At 39.8% G+C, this 15,147-nt stretch overlaps 1 protein-coding gene across 1 annotated transcript in view; it reads right to left on the reverse strand.

Moving 5' to 3' along the window:
- The window catches only part of LOC107674023 (usherin-like), a gene marked incomplete at its 3' end in the record, with an annotated part of 75,579 nt that extends 64,747 nt beyond the window's left edge, over positions 1 to 10,832 (reverse strand). Inside the window, exons 1-3 of the mRNA XM_016467885.1 lie at positions 10,798 to 10,832; positions 5,284 to 5,936; positions 3,685 to 3,850 (exon numbers count right to left, since the gene is read on the reverse strand). Coding sequence (XP_016323371.1) covers positions 3,685 to 3,850; positions 5,284 to 5,816 — 699 coding nt within the window. The remainder of the gene's footprint in view (positions 1 to 3,684; positions 3,851 to 5,283; positions 5,937 to 10,797) is intronic.
- Positions 10,833 to 15,147: the final 4,315 nt, after the last annotated feature.

Here is a 15,147-nt window from a genome sequence, read left to right on the forward strand (position 1 = left end):
GTCCCCTGCTCCGCCTTGGCCTCCCGAGTCCCCTGCTCCGCCTTGGCCTCCCGAGTCCCCTGCTCTGCCATGGCCTCCCGAGTCCCCTGCTCCGCCAAGGCCTCCCCAGGCTCCGGATCCGCCATGGCCTCCTAAACTACCTGCTGCGCCATGGCCTCCCGATGCCCCTGATCCGCCATGGCCTCCCGAGGTCTCCTCATTCCTCGTGTGTGTGCATCGTGACATTAAGAGATTTCTCAGAAATGGGTTTCTTACAGCCTTTAAATAGGATTAACAGACAGACATTCAGCATAAATAGGCTAAACAATCTTTTACTGCACAAACTATCATAATATGAATATCATGCATAATCTGTATATCTCTACTTTTGTAGAGTATATAAAGAGTCAGAGTTATTTATCCTGTGTTTAATACCTGTCATTTATCTTATTAAAACATGAATATATCCCTAAGAAATGCATCTGATAGGTGTCTGACCCTAAATCAGCATCACTATACATCATTAATTGTTCAAGTAAACCACTAACTAGTCGATATTGAAAATATGTAATTTTACAGTTAAAAGGTCTATCTGTCACTTTAAAAAAAGGCAGATGCATAATTCATTAATATCAGTGTTGTACAGTTACAAACAATAATTTTTTATGTTTACACGTAATGTTTTTCTTAATCATATTCAAGGGATAGTTCTGTACCTGGGAAAAAAAGCTTGCCTGAAACCAGGTACTTAGAGACTGTGTCAGTAATAGTCCTCAGCAAGTAGACCACCATGAAGAGTTAAGGCTGAAAATAGGCTAATTTTGTCCCTAGAATACAGTGGCCGGTCTGCAGTTTAAATTCCTAATGGGCACAGAAAATATCTCTTATATAGTCCAAGTCAAGGCTGTCACAGGAAGGGAACATATTACCTCTGAATTCGTGGGAAGGATCTCATTATCATAATAATGTTTTCTGTCCCAGAAGTCAACCTGCTATTCATAATCTGAACGATTGCAATTTAAAGCCATAATAATCACTACTATTGTAAGGTAATGCTCTCCACAGACACAGCACTCTGTTTCCTGATGATGGCCAAGTTTATCCTCTGCTCCTTCTCCTTTCATTTCTGACACAGAGATACAGGCTGCCATTTCCAAAGCTGAACAATGCCAGAGAGCCAGTCCTAATGGGACTGACTGGTACTTTGTCAGTGCAAAGGGCTCTGAAAGCTGAGAATGAAACATGACCCAGCAATTCCACAGTTTTGTGCTCTTCATGTTTGCATTGCTGCACTGGATGCGAATCATTCTTTGAAAACAAAGCAGAGGCAAAAGCAGCTGAATGTTTCTGACAGGAATGAAGCAGGAGCGACTGGACCTGGTGTGTGTGTTGATATGTATTCAGAGCGGGGTGTATGAGGGGTTGACCTGCTCTCTTCCCCCTTCCTGCCCTCACAGCTGCAGGAAAGCAGATGTTTACCACTGTAATTAACGCCTTCTATTCATGCATCTTGTCCAAAGTGGAAATCAGTTGTGACATGGGTTCAGCGAGAACCTGAGTTCTCCCGACACAATATTAATATCAATATTTTTCAGCGGCTAATTACCTCAAATATGAATGGGTGGTGATTTAGTGTTGCCAGAGCAACACTACATGACACCTGACCAAGCTTATTACATCATATGATTTCTTCCACAATGCTAGAAAATATTTTCGTCCCTACTGACACCTAAGCAGGATGTACTTTATTGTACAATATATATTTAAATAATCTTGATCACATCAAGCCTCTTTATGCCTGAAAAATCTAATTCACAAAAAAATTTAAATTCAACCATTTAGACTACATCATGAAATGGTTTGACAAACACAATTTTCTGTCCTGAGGCATTTTCTATTGCAACAGTAAGTTGAGTTGTAACATATTAAATAGTACGGGTGCTCCGATCAGGATTTTTGAGGCCGATCACAGAAAGCAGTATCTGCCAATACCGATCACCGATACCGATCTTTTTAAAGCCTTCTTTTTATCATTTAGAACTATTTATAGTGATACTCCAATCAGGATTTTTAGATATTTATTCAGGGCCTGAATTTCATTTTTGAAAATGGGGGAAATTCCCCTCTTAGGTGACTCTTGTGAGAGGGAAAGCAGCTTTCACACAGGAGTCTGTTACTGATCCATGGCTATTTACCACAAACACAACATTTATCCATTATTTTGATTTCAAACATTGTCAATGGAAATGCTTTTTCAGCATTGCAATTCTTTTTTTACACAGTACAGTAATAGAATCTTTCACAGATGATGTTTAAACACAATAAATATAAGCAACACATTATTAAATGGTTTTTACTTTTGCATTTACTTCTAGATTTATATATTAAGTTGCTCAAGCAAGTGGCAAAACATTTAAACTACTTTTCTTACGTTATCACAAACTTACCATTCATTTATGGTGTAATTACTACATTTTCGTGTCAATCCAGGTTCATATTTACTGCAAAAAAATGTGCTGTTACTTTAATTCAGCGCTTGCAGCGCAGCAACAGACTCGGTGCAGAAATGATCTCTGCACTGCTGCAGACGCACCGCTCCTGAACGCACTGCCGGACCGCAACCGTGTGCAGTGAACGCTTTAATCCGTTAACATGAGCGCGGAAAAAATATGCACCACGTAGGCCTATGCACTGCAAACAGAATAATGTGAACTTGGCATTATGTGTGTGCGCTGCGAGTGTGCGTGAGTGCGCGGTCTCCAGGAGAGCGCGTGAGCACTGAATGATTAAACACTTGAAAGAATTAAAAAGTAATGCAATTTATAAACTTTAGTGACGATGTGACACTGCCTCAATTGTGCAAGTGACAATTCCTGTGTCAACTGTGCAGCGTGCAGCTCGCTTATAGACAGATGCAATTTATAAACTTTAGTGACGATGTGACACTGCCTCGATTGTGCAAGTGACAATTCCTGTGTCAACTGTGCAGCGTGCAGCTCGTTTATAGACAGACGCGATGTGGTGATTTGAAGCCATTTGCGTTTTTTGAGAGAGGAAGGGAGAGAGCGCGCGCGCAAGTGGTGATTCACTCACGCTGTTTGTGAAATTACGTCTCACACAAGGTTTTCAAATTATTTTATAAGTTATTTAATGAAGATATATGAAGGTGAGTACCTCACCTTCAGCATTATAATTATTTCACCCGCTCTGTGAGACGGTGCCGCTGCATGTTGTGCCAAACCTCTCACAGCAGCGTCATCAGCTTGATATCGTTTTTTTGAGATCGGCCTTTTAAGAGACCGCCGATCAATCATCCCAACGTGATTATCGGCCGATAGTGATCGGTAGCCGATCAATCGGAGAACCCCTATTAAATAGCTTGACAATTTTCAACTGCAATTTTAATTTTTTATTAATACATAGTCTTATTGAAAATATACAGTAACTTTCCACTCCTGAAACAACTTTTCTTTTCTGTAAACATAACCAAAAATGAAACAATAACATCACGGTATATCCAAAAGTGATCCAAACAAATCCTGATGGATAAAATCAAGTCCTGCCCTATTTCCCACTAAATATTCAGTTTGACTTTACAGTTGGATATCACATTATGAAGTTACATTCTGTCATGTTGTCTTGAGTAGTATGTGACACATATAAATGACCACGGAAAGAATAAGAGAATAGAAACATTCTGCCTACCTGTAGAGCCATGTGTGTCCAGTGGCCTATGCTAATATGACCTGCAGTCTTCATGCTTATGGAGAAGTTTTGTTTGCTGTGAATGCCGTAGTGGATCTGAATGTCATCCTTGGAGACTGTCACCAGCAGCACCAGTCTGCCCACAGCGCTCTTTTCCATTAAAGTCCTGCACATTAGGAAAACAAACATTAATGATTGGCTGAGAGAAATTGAAGTACTCAAAATAAGCCACTTAAAAGAATATCCAGAACAGGCCTAAATTTACATTAAATATTTTGAATTGCATAATGCAACTTCATATGTAGCACCTCATTATTTCATATAGGAACAGTGAAAGACATTAGTAAACAATCAATACCCCTTTAAAAATACCTTTAAAATAATCCAACAACTCTCGATTGTGCATTATGTATTTTTACTGGGAAATTCCTTGACATCTAAAATGAACATCACTCTGACATTTATGCATGTTGTATCAATATTTTCCATTTGCTTTTTCTTGTTACTCGAAAACACCCTCATACACTGTCATATGAAACACCATTACAGACGTTTTACGGGAAACGGCAGCATTTACGAACACAGGCCACCGCATCCAATAAATCATAAAGCATTTGTACTCCGGTTGCGGCTGGCCCCGGAGTCAGAAACATCTCACCTATAGCCACGCTTCTGCTGCCTGCTTCACTTGCAATTAGGCCAGGCTTCTCCAGGGAAGGCAACGTTTTAGTATTCAATATGTCTACTAAGGCAAGTGTTCCAAAAAACTACGTCTGAGCGGTGTATATTTTTATGTTATATTACCAAGGGGATCTTAGGCAGGTATTAAACACAGGCCAATTAATTCACTAAGAACAGAATAAACACGCAAGCCTGTAGACTCTGCCTCACGCCGCTTCAAGGAGAGAATGTGACGAATGAACCGCCTTGACCGCACGTACTTGCTTATTTATTTTTCAACACTACACGCTTGTGGCTTTCTCTCTCTTTTCATGCTCTGCACTTGATATAAAATGCTGAAACAGTTGTTCTACTTCTACAGCCTCTCTGACTCCATCCTTTCATCCCATCACCCACTTTCAACTATATCATTTTCTATGCTGTGGAAAAACAAAGTGGCCTTTGAGTTGATGCTTTTTTGCCAGAGCTCAGGAAACACTGTGGCAATTTCATTTCATTGATCTAAAACTGGCCACAGCTGGTCTTGCCAGAGCAGAGCAAACAGGGCTCAGAGCTTTTTCAACTTGGCAGGACTCCTCACAGAATGTGTTCCATGTACCAACACAGTTTCAAAGTGGAGATACAACAGAGGAAATGTCTGAAAATGAGGGGGCGACAACCAACAGCTGAGTGGGGATCAACTACACAGGAAAGCTAGTTTGAATAAAACCAGCTCTGGCAAGGCGAGCAGCCGAGCTAATCCATATCAGGTTTAGATCATACAGCAGTGTTCTAACAAGTCATTCTTTTCCTGGTACGGAGCAGGTATTGAAACTGATCCGGATGATTAAGTAAAATATTCACTCTCTAAGTGACAGAAACACTTGCACTGCCTCTCTGATCTTCTTAAGGGAAAATTCTGGACGTGTGTCTACTTACATTACAGTGTCTTGCTCGAGTTTCAGCCACATCGTTAGAGTAAATGAGCTCGCTTGGCCGAAGCTTAGAGTCGACGGGGAAGCCGGACAACCTCTCGAGGTCGGAAAGATGAAGCTGGTGGAATCGGCCTCCGCGCCTGGACGGTGGTCCCATGCATCACCCTTCCAGCACACGCCCACGCTTGTGGCGAGGATGTCGGTGTAGTCTAGCGTAGAGGAGCTATACGGACACTCCTGGATACAGAACTTCTGGATACAGGTGTGGAGATCCTCCTGAACCTGGACGGCTTGACAGAAAGTACTTCTCTCAGGAATTCCACATGTGGCCCTCGTCGGCATGGTGCTGACAGATTTATATGCCCCTATGTTCTCGAGCCTAGGGAAGTTGCCCTGGGGGGCAGCCAGGCCAAGGGAGGCATAAAAGCCTAGGGTGTACAGTAATAACATAGCACCTTTGTGCCCAAGGAGCCAATTCGTTGTTGGTGGCGATGTTACCTCCTGATGTAGTGATCTTAAATAAGTAATGATGGTCATGCCGGTGGTGACATTTTTACAGTCCAGTGCCTTGAGTAAGGCAGCGCAGCTTAATGGCACAATGTCAAAGAGGAGGCCAAAGCCTTCACATGATAGCTAGGATTTGGGCCCGTCAAAGTCCTGTAGAAAACCAAAGGGAGAAAGGAAGAGCAAAATCATATGTGAAAACATATTTATGAAAAATATTATATCCTGACACCCTTCCTGAGGCTCTTAGGATTCCACTTGATGCAAGAAAAGCTTAACAATTACTTTTGCCGGTGCATCCGAATTGCACTGAGCATGGTTTTATTTCAGTAACATCTACCTTGAATTCAAGTGGCATTGCAAAGAGGAGAATTATAATAACCGCTCTAAAATGGTGTACAGTGAAGACATAAAATGCATGCACTAGAGAGGTGAAAAACAAAGCAGGTGGGTTTATAGTGCCTTTTTAAAAACGCATAAATCCAGAGTAACAGTCTACAAGATTGATGATTGAGTACGAACTCAACTGTCGTCAACCTTGCTCATGTCACAATCGCAGCGGGCAATTTGCCAATACTTTCAACAGGTTGCTGAAGCCAATCTTACTTCGTATCAGAATGAAGAAAAATAACAAGAAACCCCTTGGGAAATGTTGTCCTCTTCAACCGTGTGCCAATTATACAAAGACTTTCAGGGAGTCGACGTTTTAAATTAATTTCTATCGGTAACTTTCTCCTCGACCGCGTGATAAGAATAGTCTTTTGGTGCCTCTATAGCTACCCGTCAAATACAATTAAGTTTTGTTATTATAATTTGTAATATATAAATATGTAATTCAGTGATAATGGCATTTTGTCATTTTCCCGTCCGACACTTAACGGAAAGCTCTCGAGCGGTAGACTGTTACTATGGTTACCTCCTCAGGTTAACGCGACTTCTGTCCCCGCGTCTATTTAGCGTACTCTGACAAACTTTTGTGGTAACTGAAACGTTTTTTGAAAACGCTGTTGAAACAAATATATAGATATGTAAAAGAACACATACTTTTAAGCCCCAACGTTTTATTCTGACATTTTTCATTAGTCTGAAACCCTAATAATGCGTCCCTTCACTTCCATGAACAAAAGCACAGGCTGTTTTGTGTTTGAACGTCTTGATTAGTCTTCAGTGAATAAAGAAATATGTCGCGTTAAACTAATTTAATACATACACGCAAATATAAACGAAATAGAGGCACATTAAAGATCCATACGTGACACTGAAAACAATCTATGCTATATTCTTACCTCGGCGCATGATGCATTCAAGGAGCGCGTGGCCACTCTGAGCAAAGCAGATTATGAGAGTTTGCCATCTGCTCCTATCCAGAACTTGAGCGCTCGATCACTCTAAAAACAATTGACCAAAATGCTGATAAAATAACATACGTGCACATATCCGCCACGAATAAAAACAAAACACCTGTTGGCATTATTGATCGGTCGCTGGAGGAAGATGTCAGTGTTACATTACGTCTCGATTTAACAAGTGGATCTCTTGGCTCAGAAACGCCACTCGACGTCGCTAAGCAACCCGGCACAGAGTTGCACATTCAGGTGCTGGACTTCGGGAGGGAAAAGCAGGACAAAGGATTAAAGAGAGGGGGGTTGAATGAATGCACTATCTGGGGATGTCTGAGTATTATTATGGTCCATGACGCAATGGCTCATACTGATGACTGGGATGGCATTACTTTGGCCAAATGTCGCATCCTACTTTGTGCGTCTTAAACCTACTTGATATGGGCCTAAATGGAACAACCCCTGCAAATGATTGCCCTGCATCTACTTAAACTCTCAGAGACCCAAACAATGACATTAATTATATAGTTTGTTTACTTTCTTTCTTTTTCCTTCACAAAAGTGTTTTTTTTAAGGAAACCATTGGTTATAAAATTCATTAATTTATTTAGTTTTGAAATGAATTTTGTAAAAAATTGCAATGAGTTTTCAGACTTAAAATCACCGTGAATTAATTATACAATTTATTTTGACTTGCTTGAGAAGCATTACCATTACCAAGATGAAATATGGATACATTCATGGCCATACCCAGGCTTTGAAAATTAGCGTGGTCCGGGGGGCTGTGTGTGTGTGTGTGTGTGTGTGTGTGGGGGGGGTTGGTGTTAAAGAATTGTGTTATAATAACCCCTACAAATACAACTCATTATATACATTTATCAGTTGTTTATTGCAACAATACATAACTACAATAACTTTGTCTAGTGCCGTTTTGAAAGTTTATAGCATGATTTGTGAAAATTTAATATAATGAATGGCATAGCATAGACTTCTTCATGGCTAGTTTGTGCATATTTCATTTCATTCTGTAACCTACTTGTTCTACAGATCTGTGTGTACTAGTGTTAAATGCTACTGTTTTTGACATAACGTTTATGACAGATAATATCATGATCATTTTTGCGTTTCCCTTACAGAATGTCGTATCCTGTCAGCAAAAACCTGTCAATGGGCTTTTTTGATTGCTTTCAGTTTAAGTGCCGGCGATGCCGTGTTGCCAGATATTGATACTAAAACAAACAAAAAAACTAAAAATAAACCGAAATTATTTCGAAATCTTTTGCAAATAAGAGCAAGATATCGCTTACTCTAAACAGCAGCTTCCTACTTTATTAACTTTCTAAAGTGTTAAATTAAGTGGAAAAGCAAGTCCAAGAATACTTATATTAGCTGGATCTGGCAACACGGAGGCAGGGCCTAATATAATGGCAGGGGAAACGCTGAATGTATATTGCTGCTGCCACACAGATCTAAAATGTGATTTTATTTCCCAGCTGTTTACCTTCACAGACATAACCAACCGTTTTTGTAACTCGTGTGTTTTTAACAAATTTGTGTGTGAATGAGAACTTGGTTTAGTACTCGCATGCTGTGACAGCCGCTTTCTGTACGTGTGCTTCGGATGTGTGCTCTCAGAAAAACGTATATCAGGAGTTTAAACTCATATGGTTTAAAACGCATGATTTCAGCGCGATAAACTGTTTTTTTTTTGTTTTTTTTTAGCAGGTAATTACAGGTTTTAGCTGTAATGGCGCAGCTCTATTCTGGAAAAGGGGGCGGGGAGCAGCAGCTAATTTGCATTTAAAGAGACAGCGTGTTTCTGCTTTCAATCAAAATGGCCATTTTCAAAATGATATAATAAATGATCTGTGGAGTATTTTGAGCTGAAAATTTGTAGACATATTCTGGGGACACCAGAGACTTGTATTACATATTGGAAAAAGGGGCATAATATGTCTCCTTTAAAGTTTTAACAGATTTGTCTGGGACTCACCTTGGTCCATTTTGTTATTTTTGTATGTTTATTTTTTTATTTATTTGTGTTAGAAGCACTGGCACAGGATTGCTCTGTTCTGTGCTTAAGTTAGCTGGGAGGCTAAATTTATGTAATCTGCCTCCTTTTGGCCATTTTGTTTCCTTCCTTTATGCCAGTGGCTGGGCTTGTTTGTGTTATTTTTGTGTAAACTGTCATTTGAATGTTGTTGTTTTTTTTATTTATTTATTTTAATTTTTTTTTGTATTTAGGTCTCTAAAGTGGGAGGGGTCGACCATGGAACCATGTACTGGTGTGTCCACATGGAGTGCTGTGCTTTCGCTTTCACAACGAAACACACGGCGGCCTAGAGTGAGCGGCGGCCGGAGGGCTAGAGTGAGTCAGCTCTAGGCATGACGAAGCGGATATCGTCCTCTTTTGGAAGGCCAAACAAAGTAGTTTCACTTTCACAACGAAACACACAGCGCCTTCACGACATGGCGGCAGCAACAATACTACAGCGAGAATAAAAGTTACGCCTTCTTTCTTTGCGTGAACATTTGGGCGGCGTTATGCAAATCTTCCCACATCATGACGTAGACATGTGGGGGCGTGCTAGAACGAGCCGTTTTAGGTAGGTGTGGTTGACTCTTAACTTTTATAAAGAATATCTCTTTGGATTTGAGACTTTAGTCTTTGAAACTTTACAGATCTTCTTTATGCACCAAGAGCTTGTAACACTTCAAAGAGAAAGGAAAAATTGAAATCGCATCATATGACCCCTTTAATTTTCTAAAGTGTTAAATTAAGTGAAAAAGACAAGTCCAAAAACACTTATAATAGCTGGATCTGCGCCTGTGCCCTCACTCACAACTCTCTCAAGCCTCGTTCACTCCGCCAGCGTCTCGCAGCGATCATTTTATCGATCAGACGCTAAACATTCTTGCAAACTGTCTCAACTGAATTATACATGTCATGCAGGCATTCATATAAGGAGTTTAACAGCAAATTAATCATTCAAAGACATTTTTTTATTTTTGAACATAAAACATTTACAGAGGTCCGGACCTCGGTGGCCTCATAGCTGGTTACGGGCCTGGATACATTAATATCCTTTCTTCAACTCACTGATCCCCTGTAAAATATGCATGCATATTTGGCCTACAGCACATTTGCTTTGACTTTTATTGAAAGTCAACCTTCTATATCTAAAATGTATCTTCATCTCTGAGCAGTCCCTTTGTACATTTTTCAGTGGTTCCATTAGGTTACAATATAAAGACTAAAATAGTCTTAGAGAGTAATGTCATTGACTGAATGGGCTTTGTTGTTTGAATACAATTTGATATATTATTCACATAATGTTGCATTATCAGTAAATTCGTCTCCAATTTATGCATGTTTGATTTTTTTTGTCAAATGTAGTCTAATAATTTTCAAACACTAAACATGTTGAAAAAAAAAAGACAGGACAAAATTCTCCAAAAAAGCAAAAAAAATAAATAAAACCATATTATAGCTACATATAGGCTACCTCTACCTAAATCTTAAAGTTAATGATTGTCAGCTAGTCTAATCATTCACACATTAAAGTTCAAAGGAATTATATGCCATGCAAACCTATAATTTTTAACACAGTTTAGGTTCATTTTCAAAACCCAACAAGTCAGCAATAGTTCCAGCAAGGTTCACCAGATACAACCTGCAGCCGCTTCCAAGGCGCATGTCCAGAAGCTCTGTTCGTCATATATACAGACACGGCAGGTATTGTGCCGATGAGCATTCAATGTAAATATACTGTTCAGAAGGGCATCATCATCATGAAATATGGGAAAATATGTTTATAATGTTGTCATCGTGACATGATATGAATGTGACAGCCTTCACGGTGCAGAAAATTTTAACCGATTAATTGGCCCTACTCATTTAACCTTGTTCTTTACACCAGCTATCGTATAGCTTTAGAAGACTTGTAATGAATCTTTTAGAATACTTTTTGAAGGGAAGGTGTGCTGGTTCTTAGGTATACTTGGTCATCACCATGGAGTGTCGGTAAGGACACGGAGACAGGAACTCCAGTTAATTTACTTTAATGTCCATCAAGTTTACTGGTTACATTGGTACGGATAGCCATTGGTCTATACAAACTTGTGCATGGTCGTGTGGGTATATGTGTGTGTGGTCTATAAGGAAAGGAGAAATAAAATTACATAAATTAAGTGATTAGAACAAACAGGATAACATTATCAAATGTAAATCATCAGATTACATCCTCAGATATAAAGCTGTACGCAGTACTATAAAGCAATTAAAGTTCCGTCGCTACGACGGATTTCCGTCAGTTCATAAAGACATTCACTTGCTTCATTCCTGAAGGATTCAGCCGTTTGAAGGAATCAATTGAATGAATGATTCAGTGATAAAATCAGTGACTTGCCGCCACCTACTGGCGGATTTACTTTCATTTTTAGTGTATAATTTCAGTTATTTAAATCATATTTCTGTATTCAAAATGTTATGTTTAAAACATTAATCTCCACATGAATTTATGGATTTAATTGCACTCATGCCACCTCTGAGCCTCACTAAACGTCTGAAAATACACCTACAAGCCACTTTTGTGTTCTTCTGTGCCACCTCTGTAGTACAAATTAATTTATGAACACTAATTTCATATGATTGGTAACTTATTTGTCTTATTCTACTTATTATTATATTGCAGGGGTTAAAGCAAAAAAAAAAATCTTTTGACTGAAAATTTTTCTTCGACCAACCCCCATTCCTCAGCCATAGCCTACCTGTCACACATCCAGTTTAAGAGCAGTTTTTTTTCTTCTTGTAATTAGGAGCGCTTGTCCTCCTAATTAAAAAATTTAGGAGCACCTTCTGATCAATAATCAAAAATTCCGATCAAAAATTAGCCTTCCTAATACGAGGTGACATTTGACTCCTTAAAGTGACTTACAGGAGTATTTTCTTTTTACCTTTGCAATGGCATCATTTTTATCTATGTCAAATTCAAAAATGTATGTTTATAATCTTTTTAAAAATTTATATTTAAAACAATATGTAGAATAAGACAAATAAGTTACCAATCATATGAAATTAGTATTAATAAATTAATATGTACTACAGTGGTGGCACAGAAGAACACAAAAGTGGCTTGTAAGTACATTTTCAGACGTTTAATGAGGCTCAGAGGTAGCATGAGTGCAATTAAATTCATAAATTAATGTCGAGATTAATGTTTTAAAAGCAGGTGGCGGCAAGTCACTGATTTTATCACTGAATCATTTATTCAAATGATTCGTTCGAACGGCTGAATCATTCAGGAATTAAGCAAGTGACTGTCTTTATGAACTGACGGAAATCCATTGTAGCAATGGAACTTTAATCCCTGTATACATATATAATGTGCATCCTTAAGCATATAAACTTTAGAAACTAAACAGCATATGTAAACATGGGTAGATATACATTAAGTGTAAATTTGACAGATTAACCACACTTCTGAACTAACTAACATTTGAATTAGGCAGAAATATCTCACAATCACATTAATGAGTTAAATATGATGATTCTATGTATACATATTTGATTTACAGCGCTTATGTTTACATAAACGATCGCTCATGCAGGGCCACCGGTCTTCCGCGCATCTGTCTAATCTTATATATAAAACATCTCGACAAATAATCTTAATCAGCATTAACAACACTGTACAAGATAAATAAACTAGGGATGCACCGATACCGATACTGGTATCAGTATCGGACCCGATACTGGTCTCCTGTACTCGTACTTGTTAAAATGCCCCGATACCAAACGACAATACCACACAGCATGTGATAAGCGCCATATTCAAAGAAACACCGACAACAGAACAACAGACAGCAGAAAGGAGTTAAGGATGTCTGCTACGAAGTATATGTATGCAATGAATATAATGTTAAACATTCAGTATTAACGCCTGTATAGCTGATGTGCACGAGCTGATAAACAAAGCGCGCTGAGTGGATTGAGCGTGCGGCGGCGCAGATGCGCAAGCTTGTCGAGTGAATATATCTTTCTCACAGACATCACTGGAAAGTTTGTAGTTCGGTCGGATATGTAAAAAAACAAGTAAGTAAAACAATGCACAAATTACTTAATGGTAGGGAGAGAGCGCGCGAGAGAGAGGCAGAGAGAGAGAGAGAGCGCGCACACTTCTGTTGTGTGATCTTTGATGTTCACTCACTTAGCACGCGCATCATTTGGATTAAAACTAAATCGTAAAAATAAGACCATTTATAGGGGCATTCACTATAAACATCATTTATTTTCAACCTTAGGCATACACGACTTTCAGGCGAAAGTGAATCTAGCAGCCTGTGTGAAATATGCTAGACTGTACTACTGTCCTCTCATTCTGCACCAGTACAAATACCTGCACGCGTTGCGCGTTTTGCTTGCTTGAGTGTTTCTGCATTATATGAGTGGCTTTGGAATATAAATCGCAGCACGTTTCAGATGAAAAAAATGCGACATCTATTTCTGAAAATATCACAGTTAGGAGATTTATAACGAGTGGTTCCCTGCATTATTACACCAATATTTAAAAAATTTACAAATGCAATAAAAATACCGGTATCGGTACTCGGAATTGGCAAGTACCAAAAATAAAAGTATCGGTATCGGGCCAGTACTGGAAAAAGTGGTATCGGTGCATCCCTAAAATAAACTCTTACTTTTGGTCATTAACGCACACAACTTCGACAGGAATCAGGAGAAAACAACACACGAACCATCTCTTTCTGACCGAGCAAGAACAAAGCTAAAAGGTTCTATTTGAACAGTCATCTGACAATGCGGTGATTTGATTGGTTGTCCCTTCGCGTGATTGGTGCATGATAACTACGGTGGCCTGGACGTTTGTTAACATGGATGCCTAAGAGTGTCCAGCAGATGGCGCAGTTGACTTTCCTCTTCTACAGCCGCCCCTACATTTGCTATGCTATGCAAATATACTTTCTATCCTCCTTGTTTAGTCTGCTGCAGGGTCATTATCTGGGATGGCGGCAGTGTGATGAGACGAGACACTGGTCGATGGTAGTGCTTGTTCTTTACTTCAATTTCTGCAGAACGGACACAGCCATCTGATCCAGGGTATATGGTAACTACTTTGCCGACAGGCCAAAGAGCTCGGGGAAGTTGGTAGTCAATTATCATCACAACAGTCCCAGGTGTGAGGTTGCTGGAATCACTCATCCATGTTTGTTTATAAAACTTGTCCAAAACTGATCTGCCAGTATTTGTGATTGCCGCCATCTTTTCCGACTAAGAATTTCGGATTCTGGGTAAATCACTTGTGATAGTGATGCATCTGGGCGCCCCATCAACAGGTAATTTGGGATCACCAGATCTGGATCCGCTACATCAGAAGAAACATGCCCCAATGGCTTTGCATTGAGTATAGCCTCAACTTCTATAAGGAGTGTTCTGAGGACTTCCTCTGTGAAAGTCTGGGACCCGATGGTGGTATACAGGGCAGTTTTAACTGAGCGGATTTCACGCTCCCACATAACTCCGAAATGTGGGGCATTTGGGGGATTGTAATGAAACTGGATCTTCTGTTTCGCTAACTGGCTTTGGAGATGTGGGCTCATGGAAGCGAAAGCTGTCTGTAGCTCCTTATCACCTCCTCGAAAGTTGGTGCCCTGTTCTGCCAGGATTTCAGAAGGCATTCCACGTCGAGCAACCATACGCCTAAGGGCCATCAGAAAGGAGTCTGTATCCATGTTACTCAGTAAATCCAAGTGGACACAGCGGGTCATCATGCACTTAAAAATGTTGTTGAGTCACTCCACAAGAATGTGTTCCTAATCTCCAATGAGAGCTCATTATGAAGTATCTTGGCTAACTGTGCTCCTGTGAGGGCGGCGCAGAGTTCAAGCCTAGGCATTGATTGTTGTCTTTTTGGAGATACTCTTGATCTGGCGTGGATGAATGCCAGTTCCACTTGGCCTTGGTGTTCAGTACGGAGGTATGCTACTGACCCATAGGCTGCCTCAGA

This window comes from Sinocyclocheilus anshuiensis, unplaced genomic scaffold, assembly GCF_001515605.1.
Source record: "Sinocyclocheilus anshuiensis isolate Anshui unplaced genomic scaffold, SAMN03320099.WGS_v1.1 scaffold544, whole genome shotgun sequence".
NCBI lineage: Eukaryota > Metazoa > Chordata > Actinopteri > Cypriniformes > Cyprinidae > Sinocyclocheilus > Sinocyclocheilus anshuiensis.